This window comes from Solea solea, chromosome 2, assembly GCF_958295425.1.
Source record: "Solea solea chromosome 2, fSolSol10.1, whole genome shotgun sequence".
Taxonomy (NCBI): domain Eukaryota; kingdom Metazoa; phylum Chordata; class Actinopteri; order Pleuronectiformes; family Soleidae; genus Solea; species Solea solea.
Window position 1 is genome coordinate 13599614 of NC_081135.1, and position 20889 is coordinate 13620502.

General features: G+C 40.3%; 1 protein-coding gene across 1 annotated transcript; it reads left to right on the forward strand.

Moving 5' to 3' along the window:
* The first annotated feature begins 83 nt into the window (after positions 1-83).
* Positions 84-19477, forward strand: LOC131448191 (interferon alpha/beta receptor 2-like). Its single transcript, XM_058620411.1, has 7 exons — positions 84-3179; positions 4273-4405; positions 5793-5968; positions 6100-6260; positions 16433-16595; positions 17577-17687; positions 18324-19477. Exons 1-7 carry the CDS (start codon positions 3140-3142, stop codon positions 18338-18340), a joined length of 801 nt encoding a protein of 266 aa, XP_058476394.1. The 5' UTR covers positions 84-3139; the 3' UTR covers positions 18341-19477.
* Positions 19478-20889: the final 1412 nt, after the last annotated feature.

Consider the following 20889-nt stretch of genomic DNA (forward strand, 5'->3'; position numbering starts at 1 on the left):
CAACTCAAAATGCCTCATAGGATAAAACTGATGACTATCCACAGCTTAGCAGGAATTAAAGAAAGCTAGATATGTAAATGTAATAATAATAACTCTCAAAATGCCACATGGTAAAAACCATATAAACTCGGGGTGTCATGATCTCGATTGTAAATCAAATATCAATCGAAACACTGTTACAATCTCGACCTTCGAAAACAAAGGTGGAATCGCCGATTAAGACACATCCACCAAACTCGAGTCTCCTCCCACTTCTCTGAAATCACCGGTGTGGAAATATTTTGCTTTCTCCGTGAGTTTTGTCAAAAACCACGGTGTGTACGCTACGTGATGTGTGGGTAGCAAACCACCGGACATCCCCGCAGGAATCGTAAGGACGTAGACGTGACTACGAAAACAACTCTGTTAACACAGGCAACTGTTGTGACAACTGTCCAACTCATTTAGAGCAAAACATCCTCAAAATTCAACTAGTGCTTGCGCTATAGGTGTTTGTAGCATCAGACATGCGACCTTATCCTGGATTTAAGCAACTAGCGTACTGAAACCATGCTGTGAAATTCCAAGCTCATCTTACCACAAAGGTATTGCCTTTCATGTATGATAATGTCAAGGAAAAGTCATTAGAGGTCTGAGAGGTTTAGGGGCCTTAACAACAGACTGATGGACCTTCAGAGCAACACAGAGCTACATGACCCTCTATGGCTTCTGTTCTTTTTACTGTTAGTTTTCAATTGACTGGTTATTGTTACATTCATATTAGTGCAGTACATTGAAAACAAATGATGGACATTATATCACTCTTAACACCATGTAGAGAATCGAAATGGGAATTAAAAACTTGACTCTAGAAACAAACTAGACAAGTCTAAAAATGGCAGATCCATCTGTGCTTAAAATAAAAAATCACCGTTCTGGATGTACTGGAGACTGGAGTTTCTGCCAGGAATCACGACAAGGAGCACATTAGCACATTACCAGTCCAGCCTGGACGAAACAAAAGTGTGGACCAGCCTCAGCCTTGGGTAGGGAAAAAGTTTGGTGCAATTTGGACTCCCAAGTTAGTGATAGAGGGGGTTGATATAACCAGAAAGTGAGATGCCAGTTATTAGTTTTGAGGCCAGTTAGTTTGGCCTCAGTTTTGTTGCTGTTAAACTGGAGAAATGATGAACTCACCCACACCCTTATGTCCTCCAGACAGGCTGTGAGGGCTGGTCGTGTAGCTACAAAGGAGTATCGTCAGCATAGCAGTGGAAGGAAATTCCATGCTTGCTGACGATGTGGTCCAGGGAGAGCATGTAAGATGGTAAACAAGGACCCAAGGACCGACCCCCGAGGGACCACACAGGTGACAAAGCGGGGCCTTGATGTAGCCTCTCCCAGGGTCACGTACTCAGCTCTTCTTGTCAGGTAGAAGTGGAACCATCTAAGTTCCAGAGTCCAGTGTAAAGCTGTAGACAGCAACGACAACAAATGAAAATGAAATGGAAGAACAACGAGAGGAAAAACAGATAATAATGAATACAGTAAACAATATTTATCGAATAAGGCTAAAAAAAAAAGGTGAAACGACACTATTAGCAAATTACTAATTAAAGCTGCATTTGAAGAATTAAAAGGCCAGTTGTTTTAAATGTCGTACATGAATGCTAGAAACAATTCATATCTTAAGTTTTCAATATTTTGATGGAATCTCAAGGGGGTATTGTAAAATCTAAAATACAGTAACTGTATTGCACTGAAGCTAACTTAATCCACTCACACTGAGCCAGGCTATGACTGATGCTGATGTCACATGTTTATGTGTCATGTTAGATCCGGTATTCATTTGAGCAAACTTTAATTGAAGTTTGCTCAATACATTATATACTACAATAATTGGAATGTTCAGAACACAAAACGGTCCACATTGATTAGTTTGTGGAATCAAATCAGTCAGTGACCCGTTCACACCTTGTGTCCGCATGTGTCCCTAATGTGACTCCTATCAACAGTTGTGATCTTCAACATCCTTTGTACAATATAATCACTATCCCTCCTCTGCACATGACCAAACTGTCAGCGTCGCATAAATCTGAGTTCATAAGTTACATCATAATTTAGATAAGTTAATAGAAAAATAATTCATTTAATGTAAATAAAATGTAATTAGTTAATTGGGAATGCTGTTTATTTCATGCCCAGAACACTGTCATTTGAGGGACTGTATACAATGCATGGTGTGCATGGGTCAAGGGGCGCACTTTATTCATTCATTCATTCAGTCTGAAGATAAAGGATTTTAACAGACTTGAAACCTCTTTTCACAGCAAGTGGCCAATGAGGTATTTGACGAACTTTAAATGTCTTTTTTTTATGTCGGTGCTGCGCGTCCTCGTTGTGTGTGTTATGTGCCGCTAATGGGTCCTTGTAATATGTTCATATAAAACAGTTCTCACGGTGTGAACAAGACGGGGAGGAGAAGCAATAAGTTACACAAACCATCTTAACCTCTTTACTTTCCAAACCATTCAAACTGAGCTGTCCCTCACATATACTCATTTCTAATACTATGCAATGCATGGTTTATGATGGCTTATGGCTTATGGTGGCTTATGCTCTGCCACCTCCAGCTCCACCTGCTGGTTTTTTGTAGAAAGTACTCTTAGCCTATAACTCTAGGCAATCATTGAATAAGATTTTACACTTCAGTGTTGACCATTTTTAATGCAGCAGGACAGTATTATATAGGTTATAGTTAAAAAAAAAACAGTTTTCTTCTATACTGTCGATTTCAAAATCCTTGTTTCATTGTACTCACTATTCAAACATATGTACATACTCCCCTAAAATAAAGCAACATTTCAGATGGTAACTCAATGTTCTCAGTTGCATTATTGCAGTAAATACAGCAGTGAATTTAGAGTATGACTGACTCCAGTGTCAGTGCCACTGAGATAGACTGAGGAACACAGAGAGCACAGGGAGGGATTTATGCGGAAATAGAAACTCAACATGTTACATGAAAAACATACTTCCCAACCCCCACACATTATGCTCTGCTCCTGCCCATCACAGTCTGTATATGTTGTGTGCTCTGAAGCAAAAACAACTTGTTTAAGACATTTAACTGTGGGTGATATCAGTCTATGGAGGAACAATGCAGCACAGGATCTTCGTTCTCCTGAATTTACACTTTGGTAATTCTGCCTGATTATTGCTTGTCAGTCTGTCTGTCTGTCTGTCTATGTGGTATGTGTACAGTGTATGCATGATGTGAAGATGCATGTTTATAAATGTTTATGAAGGTTGTCTGTCTGTCTGTGTCTGTCTGTGTCTGTGTGTGTGTGTGTGTGTGTGTGTGTCCAACTGATTGCATGTGGCCCACCACTTAATATCATGTTATAATGAAAACGTTAGGTGATAGACTATAGACAGGTTATAATACTAAATATGTTAATTGTCAATATTTTCAAATAATAATAATACTACATTGGATTTTTTATTCTATTTTATTTCTTTTTGTTATTTATACATTCAGTTTGCATCATTAAACATGTTTTTTTTTTTTTTTTAACTATTCAATATCAAAACAAAGACTTTCACTTTGAATTGTGTGAAATATCATCATTTTAGTTGTTGCAGTATCATGATGGAATATCATGTCATCATTTTAAGGTCAAGCTGCCCACCCCTTACTGATCAGCTGTTTTTAGACCAGCCCGCTCTCGACCAGACTCGACTCTCATTTGAGTCTGAGACCCCTGGTGTATGTTGACGTTTAAGTACTGTATGTATTAAAGGGATTGTTCAGGTTTTTAGAATTAGAATTAGCTTTGATTAGCACACAAACCAATTAGGGATGAGCCAATGCATTACTGAGTATCAGCATTGGTCCGATAGTGGTCAAAATCACCAGATCGGATATCGGAAAGATACAAATGTTACATCTGATGCAATCCAAAACACTATTTATCACACAGTTCTCTATGCACAGACTGTACAAGTGTAAATCAGCAATAGCATTTTAGTTGAATCATGCTTTGTGTATGTGTGTGTACTTGTATCTGTAACCTTTTCTGGCATAAACACTGACCTTGTCAGAACCAGTAGTAGAGGCAAGAACGGAGACCAAAACCTAGTCCTAATGAGGCAGAACTGGCTATGTTTAGGGCTAAGATTTAAATTGTGGTTAGGTTTGGGTTATGGTTAGAAATGAACTGGTTATGGTTGAGTTTAGAAATAATGCTCTGAGTTCTAGTGTTTTCTAGTTTGTTCTCTGTCTTTTTGTAGTGGCTGGCATTTCGCTCTCACCTCCTTCCAATGTCGCCATCTCTTCCTTCAACATGGAACACACAGTCAAGTTCCTGCCAGGACCTGGGACCCCAACAGAAACCCACTTCACAGTCCAAATCATCAACTACAGGTATTCAGTGCACATAGCTCAGACAAACAGGGCAGTAAGGTTGAGGTGAGGCAGACATCAGTATCTGTGACTCCATGTTTATACTGTACCTACTGTTCTGACTCATCAACCAAGCTTTATTATGGAACGACATTACTGTCCTGTGACTGTGTATCAGTAGATGTAGGCCTTTCACAGGAGATGATTGAAGGTACAGTAGGCAGGTTTTTAATTTTTTTATTTATTTGTTGGCGTTATAGATCAATAATGCCATACTAACCTTTCAGAGAAAATGTCTGCACCTTCTTCCTCACCTCCTCCTGTAGACTCCTCCTGTCCTCCTGTAGACTCTATTTATAGCTTTTGGTAATTATTGAGGGAAAGATAAAAACAAAAAGAGATCACAATTAAAAGGTAAGGCACTGAAATATGAGCCACGATACGATCCATTGGATCTGTATAGACCTTTGCCTGCTTATAGCTATTACCATCTTACATAAGCACGACAAAAGTCACCCTGATAAGATATTGCTGAGATATACACATCTGAACTTGTCATCAAATCTGTAATCTGGATCACATCCAAGTGAAACCAATGAGTTTTGACAGAGATATGATTTATTTTTTTACAGTTTTGCCCATTATAAGAAATCTTGAACATTTGAGAATTATTCATGATGTCATAAGAGTCTTATGAAAACTTTCACTACAGATCACCAACAATTCAGATTGATCCATCAAAAATTGTTGACAGGAAGTTGCTAACAGAACGACAAACTTACAGAAAAACCCACGCCCCTGAAAACGGAGGCGTAAGTAAAAAAGTTCATCTGTTTGTCTGATGAGAGGAGCTCAGGACAGACAGCTCATAATCCCAAAATGATAGTTTTTTGTTTTGTTTTGACTGTTTTTCCAGCTATCGTACCTACTAACAGCTTCAATGATACTGATGTTAAAATAGTAACCAGAATGTCAATCAGGTGCTATGCTTTAACACATTAAAAAAGATAATGTAAGACAAAGTCTTTTACAGAATAAAATAAATATAACAATGCCCCTAATGGAGGCTCTTCTTCCACCACTGCAGTCATATTTGTTTGCTGAAAGTCCACAAACTGTCATTTGTTTACCTCTAGTCTTTGATGTGTTTCATTTTTGTTTCTGAATCAGCCCTTTGAGTCTGTACTTTCCTTTTTGAGTAAACGTCTACATCAGGCGACATGATAATGAGCTTGTTATTAGTACCAAGATGACACAGCAAGCCACCCTTTAACTATGCTGTAAAAGCTACTATGCTAATTAGCACAGCATTAACTTTCCATTTCTAAGGTGAATGTACAGTATTTTTGGAGCATTTTCTTGTCATCACAAGTCTTTCTCCCCCTCATCTATGTTTTTTCATTTGGAGGAAAAACTCGTGGAGACTAGTGTCGGGTTGTTCCGAGCTGACAGCGGAACAGATGTGCAACGTAACCAGAGCTTTTAAGGACCAATACAATCAATACAAAGCCCGCGTCCAGGCCTTCACAGCCACCGAGACGTCCAACTGGACAGTGTCACGCTGGTTCCAGCCTCTGTCGGACAGTGAGACTCTACCAACACATTTACACACAAAACATAGAAAAGATACAAGAGTGTATTAAACTCTTTACATGTCTTCCATGGCAACCGTAATTGCTCCATCTTCTCAGATGACTGACAGCTTCCCTCCACAGCTGTGTTGGGGCCACCTGATGTGTCTGTGTCTGGCTGTGGAAACTGTCTTATCCTACACCTCAAAGTTCCTGCAACACGGGGACTCCGACATCATCTGCAGCTGAAGAGTCTCTACAGAGGAGTCGCCATGCAGGTGCAAAGGACAAGAGATGGAGCACAGGTACGTGTCACACTTGCAGCTAAACTACGTCTACATTCCTATATCTATTTTTAACCTCCTCATATCTTTGTCATCTGACTCATCCATCTCTGCAAAGACATTTGAAGGATTTGTTAGGGGTTTCACACGACAACCTGCATGAAAGCTGTAGTGTGTATCTTTTAAATAAAAACAGATGTTCCTTATATTCAAACACACACACACACACACACACACAACACTGATTTGGCCTATCAAATCCACATGACTCTTTCTGTGTTCTATAGCAGATCTAATCACTGGCACGCATTGTGCTAGTTAAATCAGACGACTGTAAACGGACTGAAGCCACCACAAATTTGCAGAAGTGAATTCTACTGCTCAGAAAAACCTGGTTGTTCAGCCGTTTGACATGATGAATGCTTCTTGTCCCCACCCACCCCTGCTCTGCTGGTGTTTTTTTCACACAATTGCTCCCTCAGTTAGGTCTGATAGTGTTGCTTAAAAGAGCCTTTCCTGATGATAGAAGCAGCTTTCAATTACATAAACTGTAAAACAAATACAGAGATTCTCTTCTTTACATATTATGTATGATAGAAAATATGGCTGAAAACATGTGAAAATAAATTACAACTGTTGAGTAAAGAATTATGGAGACTGAAAACAGTCTCTTTCCCTTGTGAGCAACTGCACCTGCTCCTACATTACTGCCTTTGGTATGTTGGTGTGTCTTGCCTCAATGTAAAAACACACAGACAGAAAAGCTCTGTCAGATGAGGAAATAAATAAGAATTTCTCCCAGAGGGGCAATTTAAGGCATGTAGAGCAGTTGTACACATTTACAAGAGACAGACATTTACAGAGGATGGCTGTTTTTGTAAGAATAAGAACCAAAAACTAAAAAAGTACCTACTCAACATGGGCGGAGTCATCACTGCATGGCTGCATGAAACTGCACTGACTTTGTTTTACACGTGACACACACACACACACACACACACACAAACAAGTGACTTGGAAAGCAGTTGTTTTCAATGTAACTGAATCAAATTACTAGAATCAGTTAATTAAAAATATTTGTTCAGTACTTCCTCCATGATCAGTCACAATCAGCAGTGCTGTCGCTAAATACACCAGACTCCAGATCAGATTTTAGACATTTACCTGGTAATTGTTGGAGATTAACCCACATTTTCAGGATTGTTAAGTCTTTATAACTGATCTACAGTTCAGCAGTTGGTTAGGGTTAGGGTCTAGCGGTTGTATACATGACAGCAACCACTTCCACCTTGGAAGCTGGAAGCTTCACTGATTTCTCTACCAGCAATCTGCTCAGTGGTGCGAGCACTGCGCCCGAGTGCAGTCGACAAGGGTTCACTATACCACCTTTTTAATATTGTTTTTAATGTTTCCTGCCTAGCCCTGCCTAGTCCACAGAGAAGGAGATGTGGACACTGTGTCCACTTGTTCATTGATGTTGCTGGAGGTGGAAAGGAGGTTGTCCCAGTCTGTAGATTCGAAGCATCCTTGCAGCTTTGCGACCACTGTTTGATGTTTTTGACAACATTCTTTACAACCGGGGTGTATGCTGGTGCCAGCAGGATGGTGTGTTGGTCAGCAGAGCTGAGAGGGGGAAGATGTGCAATGGATTTGTACACACCAAGAACAGAGCCATAGCATTTGTCCAGAGTCTTCTGCTGGCGGGTGTTGCAGGTGACATATTGCTGAAATCCTTTGAGGGACTTGTCAGCAGACTCCTGCTTTGAGGCTGCGGTTACCACTGACAAAGAGAGGCAGCGAGCAGGACTGTAGCTTAATCAACTCCATTCATTTAAATTCAATTAAATTCAATATCTCAAGGCACTGTACATAGACAACATCAAGGAGGGCAGAGAACCCTAACAGTTCACACAATGAGCAAACACTAGGCATCAGTGGAGAGAAAAAACTCCCTCTTAACAGGAAGAAATCTCTGACAGAAAAGGGGGGAGAGAAAGGACAAGAGGGAGTCGAGGTAGAGACAGAAGAGAGAGAGAGACCAGGAGCAGATACACAACAACTGTATCAAGTTACTCGTTTATACAGTCAATGATTACACGTTTATAGCAATACAATGTAATGTATAAAGCAGCAGAAGAGAGTGTTGATAAAAATTATACTAATATCGACTTTTAATTATAGCACAATAATGATGGTGGTGATATGTATATATGGATAGCCTCGAAAACTGGATCTTGATCCTGCAACCCGCAAGATGAGGATACAGAGAGAGAGAGAGGGAAGAGAGGAAAGACACAAACTAGGGAGAGATACTGTACACAAACACTGTTTTTGTGTACAGTATGTCACGAAACAGTGACCAAACTAGTGAAAATGTCACTGCTCTACATATTTGTTGAGCAGACGGTCTGATTTACGCTACTTTTCTGTACAAACACTGACAAACAGCAACATTTGCAGACTTTGGTCCCCACTAGAACATATAGGCCAGAATGTGTGTGGCAGTGCATTAAGAGGATAGGCCAGAACTCTTTAGTTCAGGCTTTAGGTGTGACCAAAACAGGTGAATATTGCTTCTCTACATGTTTATTGAACAGGAACTTCAATAACAGCGCATTTATATTCTGTAGTAAAACTGTGACTTTTGCAGGCTTTGGTCCGCATTTGAGTACTTACTTACTTACTTACTTAGGCCCTTTGCCCCTGTCGGAGCATAGGCCACCGATGATAGTCCTCCATTGCACACGTCTCTGGGCCTTCTTTGTTCTTGCCAGTTGTTGCTGATTCTCTTCATATCCTCATCCGTGTCCCTTCTCCAGCTGTTTCTAGGCCTGCCTCACTTTCTTTTGCTGTGTGGATTCCATGTCAAGGCCTGGTTTGTGATGCTGGATGGCGGCTTCCTAAGGGTATGCCCTATCCAGGACCACTTCCTCCTGAGGATTTGGCTGCCTACTGGGTTTTGTCCAGCTCTGTCCCACAGCTCAAGGTTGCTGATCTTGTCTGTCCACTTGATTGTAAAGGTTCTTCTCAGGCAGGTGTTTATGAAGGTTTGTATCCTGTGCTGTGTTGCTTTTGTTATTCTCCATGTCTCGGAGCCGTAGAGCAGGACTGATTTGACGTTAGAGTTGAAGATCCGGAGTTTGGTGGCTATGCGTATCTCTCTGGAGGCCCAGACATTATTTAACATGATGATGGTTGCTCTTACTTTCCCTATCCTGGCTGTTACATCCTGATCCGTGCCCCCCTGATAGTCTACCACACATCCCAAGTAAACAGTCTCTTTCACCTCTTCCCTTCCAATTATGACTGGTGTGTTGTTGGTAGTGTTTATCTTCATGAGTTTTGTCTTCTTTTTGCTGATTTTAAGCCCTGTGCTGATTGATGTTGTGTCCAGGTGGGTTGTCTTATCTTGCATCTGTTTGTGATTGTGTCAGTGGAGTGCCAGATCGTCAGCAAAATCTAGGTCCTCTAGCTGTGACCAAAGTGTCCACTGGATCCCATTTCTCCTTCCTTTAGTAGTTGTACCCATAATCCAGTCAATAACCAGGAGGAAAAGAAGAGGCGACAGTAAGCACCCCTGACGTACATCAAAACTCTCTGTTAGCTGTCCTGCATGGGCTACCCTACACTTCATGTCCCTGTATGTACTCTGGATTAGAGATATAAACTTCTCTGGTATACCGTAGTGTCTTAACATCTTCCACAGGGTGGCTCTGTCTGTACTGTCAAAGGCTTTTTCGTAGTCAATGAAATGAATGTATATGTACAGTCATTCCAGTGACTGCTCTATTATGATGCGTGAGGTGGCAATCTGGTCGGCACAGGATCTGCTCTCACGGAAGCCTGCCTGCTCATCTCTCAGCTTAACATCCACTGCATCCCTCATTCTCACTAAGACAATTCTGTTGAAAACTTTCCCTGCTGTTGATAGAAGCATAATCCCCCTATAGTTATCTCTATATACCCTCTATACCCTCTTTATCCTTAACAGGTTTATCCACTTGCTGAAATCTACCTGCCAGCTTTCTCATCGTCAGGTAGAGTCCCTCAAATTTCCCAGCTGCTTCCTCCGCCTGTGTATCTAAGTCTTCCAAGTGGTCTCTTTTGTCCTTCTTGATGCTCTTTTTAACTTCCTTATCTGGAGCTGTGTATGCTTTCTGTGCATTTGCCTTCCCTGCTCTTGTCCGGCTTGTATTCAGTGTAGCTTTCTTTTGTTTCCTTGCTTCCAGCTTCTGCAGGGTGCTGAAGGAGATCCACTCTTTGTGCTGTGGTTTCTTCTTACCCAAGACCTCTTCACACGTGTCAAGCCACCCCTTCTCGGTCTGTTGCCACTGGTCCTCAATATCTGTATCCTCCTCCTTAAAGAGTTCCTGTAGTGGTTGAAACCTGTTGGAGAGGTTGAATTTAAATGATGTCTGGATGTCTTTATTCTTGAGCAGACCCACGTTGAATCTTTTACGAGTGTTGGTGATTGTGGGGTGGTTCTTCAGCCTCAGTCAAGCTGCCATCACAAGAAGATGGTGATCTGTTGACACATCTGCCCCCCTCATCACCCTTACATTACTCCACAGACGTCGGAATTCTGGCTGATGCATATGTGATACAGTCGGGAGATCTCCAAGTGGCTTTGTGGATTTGCTTGTGAATGAAGATGCTGCCTCCTATCACTAACTGGTCAAGTGCACACAGGTCTGTAAACCTTTCCCCATTCTCGTTCATCTTACCTAGCTCTTGTGTTCCCATTACCTCCTCATGGCCTGTGTTATCCGACCCTATCTTGGCGTTGAGATCCCCCAAGTACCGTGATGTCTTTGTTTCTACTCTTGTCCTGCTCAGCTTGTAGTTGCTGGTAGAAGGCATCTTTCTTCTCTTCCTATGCATTGTTTGTGAGAGCATAGCACCGTATGACCCTCAAGTTGATGCTGCTTTTCTTTGTGGCAAACTTGGCAGAGATGATACGTGAGCTGACGGGTTCCCAGCCGATGAGTGCCCGCTGTGCTTCCCGTGCCAACATCAAAGCGACTCCCTCTGAGTGATGTGCTCCCTCCTCTGTGTGTCCCGAGTAGAGTAACATCTCTCCCGTTGCTAGCCTAAGCTGTCCTGTCTGTCATCTTGTTTCACTCAGCCCTAGTGGAGAGATGTTGTAGTTCCTCATTTCCTTTGCTACCTGTGCTGTCCGCCCTGTTCTAACATTCCATGTACCTATCCTAATAGTTGTCTTGGGTGTCAGAAGGGGAGTTGGCCTTGCAGCTTCCTTCTGGCTTTCACTGCCTTGCGTCATAAGCCTCCTATGTGGATGCTTATGGTTTTTCTCGGATTATCATTGGTGCTTCTATAACTGACTGTTTTTCAGGATAGGGTAGTTGGCCCCACGCCAACCCTTTTTACCTCGGGGGAGGGATGGCCCACATTTTGTCTGGCCTCTACCCCTTGACCTGTCCAGCATGGGTGCGCCTGTCAGGAGTGCTGGCATAGTTGTCGGGGTCATTGAGACACGCAAGCCCTCACACCACTACCAGGCGTGGACCTTGTGAGAGTCCATTTGTGTAGGCCAATAGGCCTATATGTGTTTGTGAGAGTGTTTGCAACTGTGTGTGAGAGTGTGTAACTGTGTGTTTGGCTCCTCCAGTGGACAGCTCCCCTGCGTCTTTGAGCAGGAATGTTGCTTTTTAAACTCTTATCGACTTTTTTCATTCACATTTGGCTTGTATGTGGTTAGTAACACATTTCCTTTTTTTTTTTTTTTTTACTTTACAGGGACTTTATAGCAGCTGCAGCTCACACTCACTACTTCCGTTATTCTTCAGAACAGGTGTCAAGCAAATGCTCCTGATATAAACATTATCAAGACAAAAGAAATGATCATATGCAGTGAACACTATACTATATACCACATTTATGTAAATTATTGGGCAACAAGTTTAGACTTTTTTTAAAGGCATAAGAACATAGAACAACAGAGAAACAGAGTGTGTAAAATGTATAAATTTGCTCTGACACCGTCAGAGCAAATTCTAGAGCCATTCTATACACACTTCTCCATACACCCATCCCAACAAAAACGAAAAAAAGGGTCTCAGTGAAGGCACCGTTTTTACATGACTCCAGATTGTTAAAATGAGTCTCTGAAGTAACGCTAAACTTTAAAAACAGAGGCATACATACGCAGGACACAGGTACGCTGGTTAGTTGTAGAGCTGCTCTTCTCGTTTAATAAACGGACCGCTCCAGTTTGACTGTAGGCGCGCTAACAGAGCTAGCCCAGCTAAAAACGCTAACGGAGCTAACTGGTAAATACTGCCAAACCGTCGGGTGTCGGGTGATCAGTTCTTCTTCACACCTCTAAAACAGCACAGCGCAACTGTTTCAAGTGTGGCAAAGAAGAACCGTGTCAGAGCTAACGGAGCTCTAATAAATTACGTGGTATCGGATCGGTGCATGGACTCGCCAATACCGATGCCCACATTTTCGGTAGTATCGGAGGCATTTCCGATACAACTCTAAATGTTGGCACAGGTAGCAAATGTTGTAAATCTGAGTATATGGATATGTGGGGAATGGAAGATTTAGGGAGTGTGATTCGATATCTTTCCATATCAAGGGTCCGTCAGTGTTGAAGTAAAACATAAACATTCTTAAAAAGTACCACAGCAAATTAGGGCACTGTAACCCTCCTCTATCGTAGAGTAGGTTTAAAAGAGGGGCGTTTGTTATTCCATAAGAAGTTATTGAAAAAATGTCTGAAGGAGGCGACGGGGATATTCTGAAATAAATATAAAAGTTTGGGGAGAATATTGTTCATTTTAAGTATATAATTTCTACCAATCAGAGAGATAGGAAGACAGGACCATCCTACGATTGAATTAGCTACAGATGCCACCATTGGGCTATAGTTAGCTTTTACTAAATCTTCCAGTTTAGGAACAATTTGAATATCCAAGTATGTAAGAATCCACTGATCTAAAATGGTGAACATGAGTCGGTGGATCCGACCTTTCCCTTGAGTTGAGAAGCATTATGGAAGATTTGAAATTACTAATTTTATAGCCAGACAAATTGCCAAATATCTTAATTAGATTCAGGAGGGATGGAATAGATTTATCTAAATTTCACATCCGTTTGCTGATGATGTCATCAGTATACCTCACCACTCCTCTCACCACCGTAGCTCCTCCTGGTGCGGGCACTAGTCCGGGCACATCCGGGCACATCCGGACTAATGTCATCCTAACCCTGCTGGACATTCAACCGCAGAAGAAGAAGAAGAACTACTCTCGTTGTAGCTGCTGAGATGCAGAGCATCCATCGTGCCAGAGGGGGAGCTGCGTATCTGAGAGCTGACGCGCTAAGTACATCACTTCCAGGTACCTGGCCAATCACAGGACAGTGGTAAAGCTCTTGTTGGCTGGCCAATCACAACACAGTCCACGTTCTGGAGGTGTAATTTTGGTCTGAAACAGGGCGGCTGACGAGAGCGTCAGTGAGGAGATATTTCGATCGGCTCGTTTGCAGCGACTAGGAGGTTTTTAACCATGAAAACAAGTTAATATATGTAAGTAGACCTCTATAACTAACATACATGTGCGATGTGAGCATTCGATGTCAACAGGTCATGCTGTAAAGTTTATTCTAAGATTTGAGTTTCAGTTTGGTTGTGGTTTATTGGGTCAGACTGGTGTAGTGGGCTTTAGAGTGGGGACCCACTTAAAACTCTGCACTCATATGAACATTTAGATGTTTCCAACTGAAGTAATATCTTTAAGTTTGTCTCTTATAGGTGCACTTCTTTAAATGATCAGGAGGCTTTACAGTCAAATCAAAATAATAAACTTCAAAGCAACCTCCCTTCATCACTTTAAAATGCTGTAAAAGGATGATAACAAAGTTGAGCTAAACATGCATGTAGGCTGAGACGAAGGCTTTCTCACAAGGGTTTTCAGTGTGTGGTTTAACCTCTCTTCCTGTTTTCTCGCGGGGAAACATTCAGCCGGATAAGAAAATTTGTTGTTGTGAGGAACATTATATAGAATCAGCCTCTTTAACCGGAATTATGAATCTTGACTGTAGAGCAGATTCAGGTGAAACATCCAGGGGGCATTGGATATATTTTATTGTCACGACCAAAGAAAAAACTAAAATATTATAATAACAGACCTATTGTTGCTTTTTAGAATTATGAAAGATTCAGTCTGCATCTTGATGCTTGACGTTTCCTGTTCTTAATACGTAATACTTAATACGACATATAGAATGAGAGCCATCACTCTGATGAGGAGTGACACCCAAACAAAGGAAGTGTATGATACAGCTGGTCTTGTCACAGTAAATTGTTAAAAGTCTGGACTGGAAAAGCATAGATCAGTAAATACAGTCAATAACTGCTAGTTTTAACTTAAAGGAATACTTCACCGATTTACATGTAGCTTACAAAGCTACAAAGCAAGTCACGTCATTTGACGCTGGTGACGCTGTCGCCAGCACACTAGCTCCTGCCGAGAGAATTTCTGAAGAAATGAAGTTAAACGGCTTTGCTTTGTGGAGACGAATGTGAATTGGAAATGACAGACAAAACACACAGGGGTAAACGGACGTCTGAGTATTTTGTTTCTGGTTTTTATATTTATTTTTACTACCATATTCGTCCCTGTTGACATGTAACACCAGCTGAGCTAACGTTAGCATCTTTACAGTTCATTTACATCTATGCTACTGTAAGCACAGATGCTTTGCATCGCTAAGGCTGTGCTCATTGTTTTGAATACTGTAATATCACCTAACAGCGTACCGTCACTTTGTGGAGTGTATCCAGAGAGACTAGGGAAAGACGATCGTCTTGTTTTACCTGTCTGTGTTGTTCAGGGCATCAGAAGAAGATGCTCAGCTCCTGAAAAGCAGTACTGTGTCGAACCAAAATTTAACTTTTTTCCAGGAAAACATAAACCTTTCAGCAAAATATGCCAACTGAGTTAGCTGTGAACATTCTAATTTTATCAATATAGGCTATGAATGACATTAGATTAGATTAGCACACACTGAAAATGACCGTGATGTGAAAACATTGTCTATGATTTCTTGAACAAACATGAATAACATTAAAACATTTGAATAACACTGACATTATTCTCAAGCAAAAACGAAGTGGCTTATATATATTACGTATGTGTAATTGTCTATCAAACTTTACTTTGACAACGTTGTCACTTTACTGCTGACAACTATATTACATCGTATACTGTGTGAGCAGAAATAGAGTCAATTATTAGCGTCAGTCTTTCCTCTCAGTGACGACTTCCTGTTGGAAATGGAGACCGTAAACCCTAAAACTCATGGTTGATCGCTGCAAACAAGCTTAGCCTAGCTGAGCTTAGCCTAGCTGAGCTTAGCCTTTAGGCTTCAGGCTTGCCGGCTTGACTTGTGTGTTTACAGCAGGGGTGGGCACTTATTTTCCACAGGGGCCACATGAGAAACATAAAATATTGTTAAGGTCCGGACCAATGGGCTGTATTAATTCTGCTCAATATTAATTTTATCTCTTTATAAAAAATCAGTAAATTGTATTGTGTTGGTGTAAATTGGGCAGCATACAAACACACAATAAACAAAATTAAGGAAAATGTGATCTTATTAAATTATAACTAACTGACCCTATTAAAAATATCAAATTACTACACTATATAATTATACTGTTATACTATATTACTGTGGTGTAGTGAAGTGAACATATTGTCTGACATTGCATGCACACCAAAAAAAAAAACTATATACTAAAATAATTTGACTTAATTTGTGTTTATGACTGACATACAGACAGGGCCATAAAATGCCCAGGTCAGTTTAAACAACTAGCCCTGTCTGCTTCACTCTGTAACTAGGGGGTGTGGCCTATGGCCATGTCTGTGGGGCAGCGAGCACAGTGCATTCTGGGAGTTGTTGTCGATCATTTACATAAGCCAAACATACATTGTTCTGCCTTTTTGGCCAAGAAGGCACATATTATTTCACATCTCTACTACATAGATGATCCAGTTTTAATAGACAGTCATCTTTCCAACAGTGAATTATTCCTTTAAGCTTTCATTGACAGTATTAAAATTTTGACTTTAATGGCTGCTCCCGCTCTACATAATCAACACGTATCACATTTTTGTGGCTACAGTTTTTAATTCTCTTCCCTTTTGTCTTTTGTGTTTCAGTTCAGCCTGAATGTGCCTTATAATGAGAAGAATGTGATCATGTACCTGCAGCCAGGTGTGGAGTACTGTGTGATTGTCACTGTGACCACGCTTTTAAACCCCAACAGTGTCTCCAGTCAACCTTACTGTGCCTTCACCAGCCGTCCTTCACCCACCAGTTCCTGTATGTCATTGTTCATTTCATTGTAACCATATCCACTCTAACAAATGTCTCGTCTTCCTCTATCTCCTTCTGTGTAATTCCATGTTGACTTGTCCAATAATGTCATGAAGATATTTTTCTCTGTTAACCCTCTCTGTTCACCTTCTCTCTACCTGAATTGACATTTTAATCTAAACTAATTTCATAATAATTTCAGTTGATTTCATTTTACTCACGGGGGGGAAGCCCATGGCAAGAGGAAAGATTTTTAATTACCTACTCTGCAGTGATTAGTTTCACCTGTGTCTAGATGTCTCTCCCTTCCTAGTGTGTATATATAAACTGTGTCTCAATCCAGGGTCTGGATCGAGGAAGTGTGGATTAGTCATCAAAATGCATCACTTCGCCGGGCCATGGGGCCTCCAAATTGCCACACGAATACAGCCCGTGTTTGCCTGTTTTTGAAGACACATATGTAAAAACATATGTGTTGGCAATTGTTCTAAGACAGCAAGGGAGGCTCAGTGTTTACATTTTAATACTTAACTTGTGCTAGAACACACTAAGAACATGTCACTAGTTCACTCAGAAACAGCTGTGTGTCACAGATGACGGATTTACATGATTTTTACAACTGTGCCTTTTCTTTCTGTTCTCTGTCAGATTGTCTGTTTTGGCACCTGTTTTCGTTTCGGTTGTTTGCTCCTTGTTTTCTGTTCCCCCAAGATGTTGATCTGTGTGAGCTTTTTACTATACCCCGTACCCTTTGGTTTCATTTTGTTCTTGTTTTGTTTTTGCTATAGTCGGACTTCATTTCTTTCACTAAATAGATTTTTTTTTTACCTGCACTTGAGTCATATATCACATTTTTGACACATACATACATACAGTACATGTAGTACGATATATACTGTACATACATTTCATATAGCCCCCTTAAGACATTTTCCAGAAAGTCAAGGTCAGTGATGTGACAAGAGCCACTGTCTCCTTGTTTTGCAGTGCATGTGGTCTTTAGCCTGCTCACTGTTTCCTGTATGACGGCCTTCCTCATCATTGGATTGGTTCTTTACGGCGGTCAGCTGAGCTTGAAGTTTAGAAATCTGAAATCTGGTAAGTGTATGTGTCGTGTATATATATATATACATGTACACACATACATACATACATACTTGTTTTTGCTCCCATTTTTCACGAGCTGAACTAAAACATTTTCTATATACACAAAATCACCATTTCTCTCAAATATTGTTCACAAATCTGTCTAAATCTGTGTTAGTGAGCACTTCTCCTTTGCCGAGATAATCCATCCCACCTCACAGGTGTGGCATATCAAGATGCGGATTAGACAGCATGAATATTTCACAGTGCCTTATCAATTCCCTGGGTTTTCACCGTTCAGGGCAGATGACAGACAGCGTGTGGGTAAGCGGTTTGCTGATGGCAGCGTTGTGGATCGAGTTGCCCATGGTGGCGGTGGGGTTATTTTTATGGGCACAGGTGCATTTTATTGATGCACCTGTGTTGTTGTTCAGTATAATACTGACAGACATACACACCTCATATAGATGAGAGGAGTACTGACACTTGTGAACAGTCATACCTGGCATTCACTGGTGATCAGATCAATCAGGACGAATGTTAATTCCAGGTCTGAATATATGTAATATGTGTATAAACAACCCTAATGAGATGATATCTCTATTGAGTGTTACTGTCACTGTCTCTTTTGTCTCTGGTCATACACAGAACATGTCAGCCAGTGAAGAGGAGGAGAAGAGGATACTTGGAGCCCAGAGGAGCTTGTTAAACAGACTGACTGGTTCTGAGAGCTGAAGGACATGAGCTGTGTCCCAATTGTCAAGACTTGCAAGTGTGCAACTGTACACCGAGAGATTAAATGCTGCCCTCCACAGGATAAAGTTGTGAATCACAGTTTCTCCTGCCCCTTGAAGCCTGATTATTTGTTTTACTCTTAATCAGCCACAACATCCTAAAAATCTGATGTTTTTTTAAAAGATCTATATACACATATATATTAATATTTTATGTTTATGTTATGTTTACATTATTTTTAATGCATACAGATTTATGATTTGTACAGCATTTGTACAAAAATAAAACCCAATTTCTACGACAGTAGTTTAACAATAAAATGATATAGGTACTATTCAAACAATGCAGCCTAATAATTATTAATTATTCACAGCAGACCATTTTGGACATGAAGTAGTAAAACAAACACCTGTTGCAAAGAGCAGGTTTAGTGAAAACTCTGAGTTAGTTACCCCGGCAACATACTATGTGAACCTAACCTGCTCGCTGGCAGGTTTTCTTCAACTAACCCTGAGTTTCTCCTGCTTGAAGCCTGCAGACTGAAGGCAGTGGCAGACGTCGAGACGTTGATGTCGAGGCGCAGATACTCCACAGAAATCTCCGTCGGGAGAGGATTATTAGACCCCGATTGCATGTTTTATTATTCCCTGATGAGTACCGTTTGCGTTTCTCTGTTGGCTACAATGGAGGTCAAATTTAAACATATCCAAAAAACACACATTTGGAAACTTGTATGTATAAAAGACATTTAGGTGTTGCTTTCATATAGACAATATTAAATACTGGCAGTGTTGGGATTTTTCTTTGTTTAGCAGATTTCCCTAATTGCTTAAATATATCTATCACATGTTGAATGTAAACAACATCACTATTGCTTGTACTTCAATTATACCTTACCTGTTTGAACTACATTTTTATATTTCATCTTTGCTGCCAAGTTTGTTTGGTGCCTGTTGGGTTGCACTTGTGCGCACAAACACACAATATAATTGTTGAATAAGTGGAACATTCAAGACAAAACATTTATTTTTTTCTTCAATTAATACTCACGCATTGACTCGGTCAGCAATTTTCTGCCATGTGAGCTCCCACTCTTTGCTGCTGCCACAGTATTGCTTTTTTTTTTTTTTTTTTTTTAAATATATGATCATTTTCTGCATATGCAGTCATTAACATTTCCAACTCCATTGGGGTTTGCTTTCTATGACTTGTTTCCATGGTGAATAATATCTGTGATTGATGAGGGCTTATTATATCCTCATGTATGGGCTTCACTCAGGTTTACCTTGACTCAGAGTTGATTGAACTAATTGTTATGACCTGTTCTGAAACCGAAAACTCAGGTCTACTTCCAAACTCTTCTCTCTAATCCACAAATGTAAATTCTTCAGAACTAAGATAAGATAGTCCTTTATTAGTCCCGCAGTGGGGAAATTTACATTGTCACAGCAGCAAAGACAGTGAAGATAAAGATAATAAATATGCATTTCCAAGAAAGTACACTATAGAAAGATATTAACAATAAGACTATAAAAAGTTGTTTCTTAGATTTTTATAAATGTGCATTATAGACAGTTTCCAGAATATATACAGTATGGGCTTGATATTTACAGTATAAACAAAGATTAAACAATTCTTAAATAAAGACTAAATTAAATAATATGAGCTGAAATTACTTGTCAATATTAAATGATAAAAAGCTTAAAAATGGTATCCAATTAAATCATAATTAAATCTTATTTTCTATTTTCTATTATTTTCTATTTTGGAGTGCATTTTATTTATTTATGCATTTGTGTGTGGTTCACAATTATCCAGGACCCATCAAACACATTCTTGTGTTGTTTTAGTAAAGGTTTTCAAAAATACCTCTGCCACTGGCATGCAAAGACTACTGGGAAAGTCTTACCCATGAAGGATATACAAATGTATCAGACAGACAGACAGACAGACAGACAGACAGACGACTTTATTGATCCCTTTGGGAGGTTCCCTCGGGGAAATTAACAGCTCCAACATCAGCACACAGCACTGTTAAGATTAGAGTCACACTTTACAGGAGACTGGAAGGAGAAACACCACAGGTACCAAACACCATAAAATATAGAATAGAATAAAATAAGCTAAAAATAAAGATAAAATAAAAATAAAAATCTAAAAAAGTACAAAAATACAAACGTAGACGTAAATATCCTTCAAAAATGGGCAACACTGGCCGCATGAGAGGGAGCCGACAATCGTGTCAGCCTACAGCACGGTGCTGTGACACATTCATTACATATGGTAAAATATATGGTTTGTCATCGGATTGACATGTTTTTTTTTTGTAAATTGTTGTACTGTTTGTAGCACTGGTGCAGAGTTTATTACCAGCATCTTCATGAAGCTTAATTAAAGTATTAAACCCAAAGAATAACTGAAGAAATATCTCAACCTGACAAGAGCAAAAATGATAACCTTGTGTTCATATTATTACTGA

Bases quoted from the DNA above. Each gene is read 5' to 3' on its own strand.
- LOC131448191 (XM_058620411.1), top strand. From the start codon at position 3,140: ATGCAGCACAGGATCTTCGTTCTCCTGAATTTACACTTTG. The intron at 4,406-5,792 runs GTATTCAGTGCA...TTTCATTTGGAG, and splicing joins GTCCAAATCATCAACTACAG to GAAAAACTCGTGGAGACTAG. The intron at 6,261-16,432 runs GTACGTGTCACA...TTTGTGTTTCAG, and splicing joins GGACAAGAGATGGAGCACAG to TTCAGCCTGAATGTGCCTTA.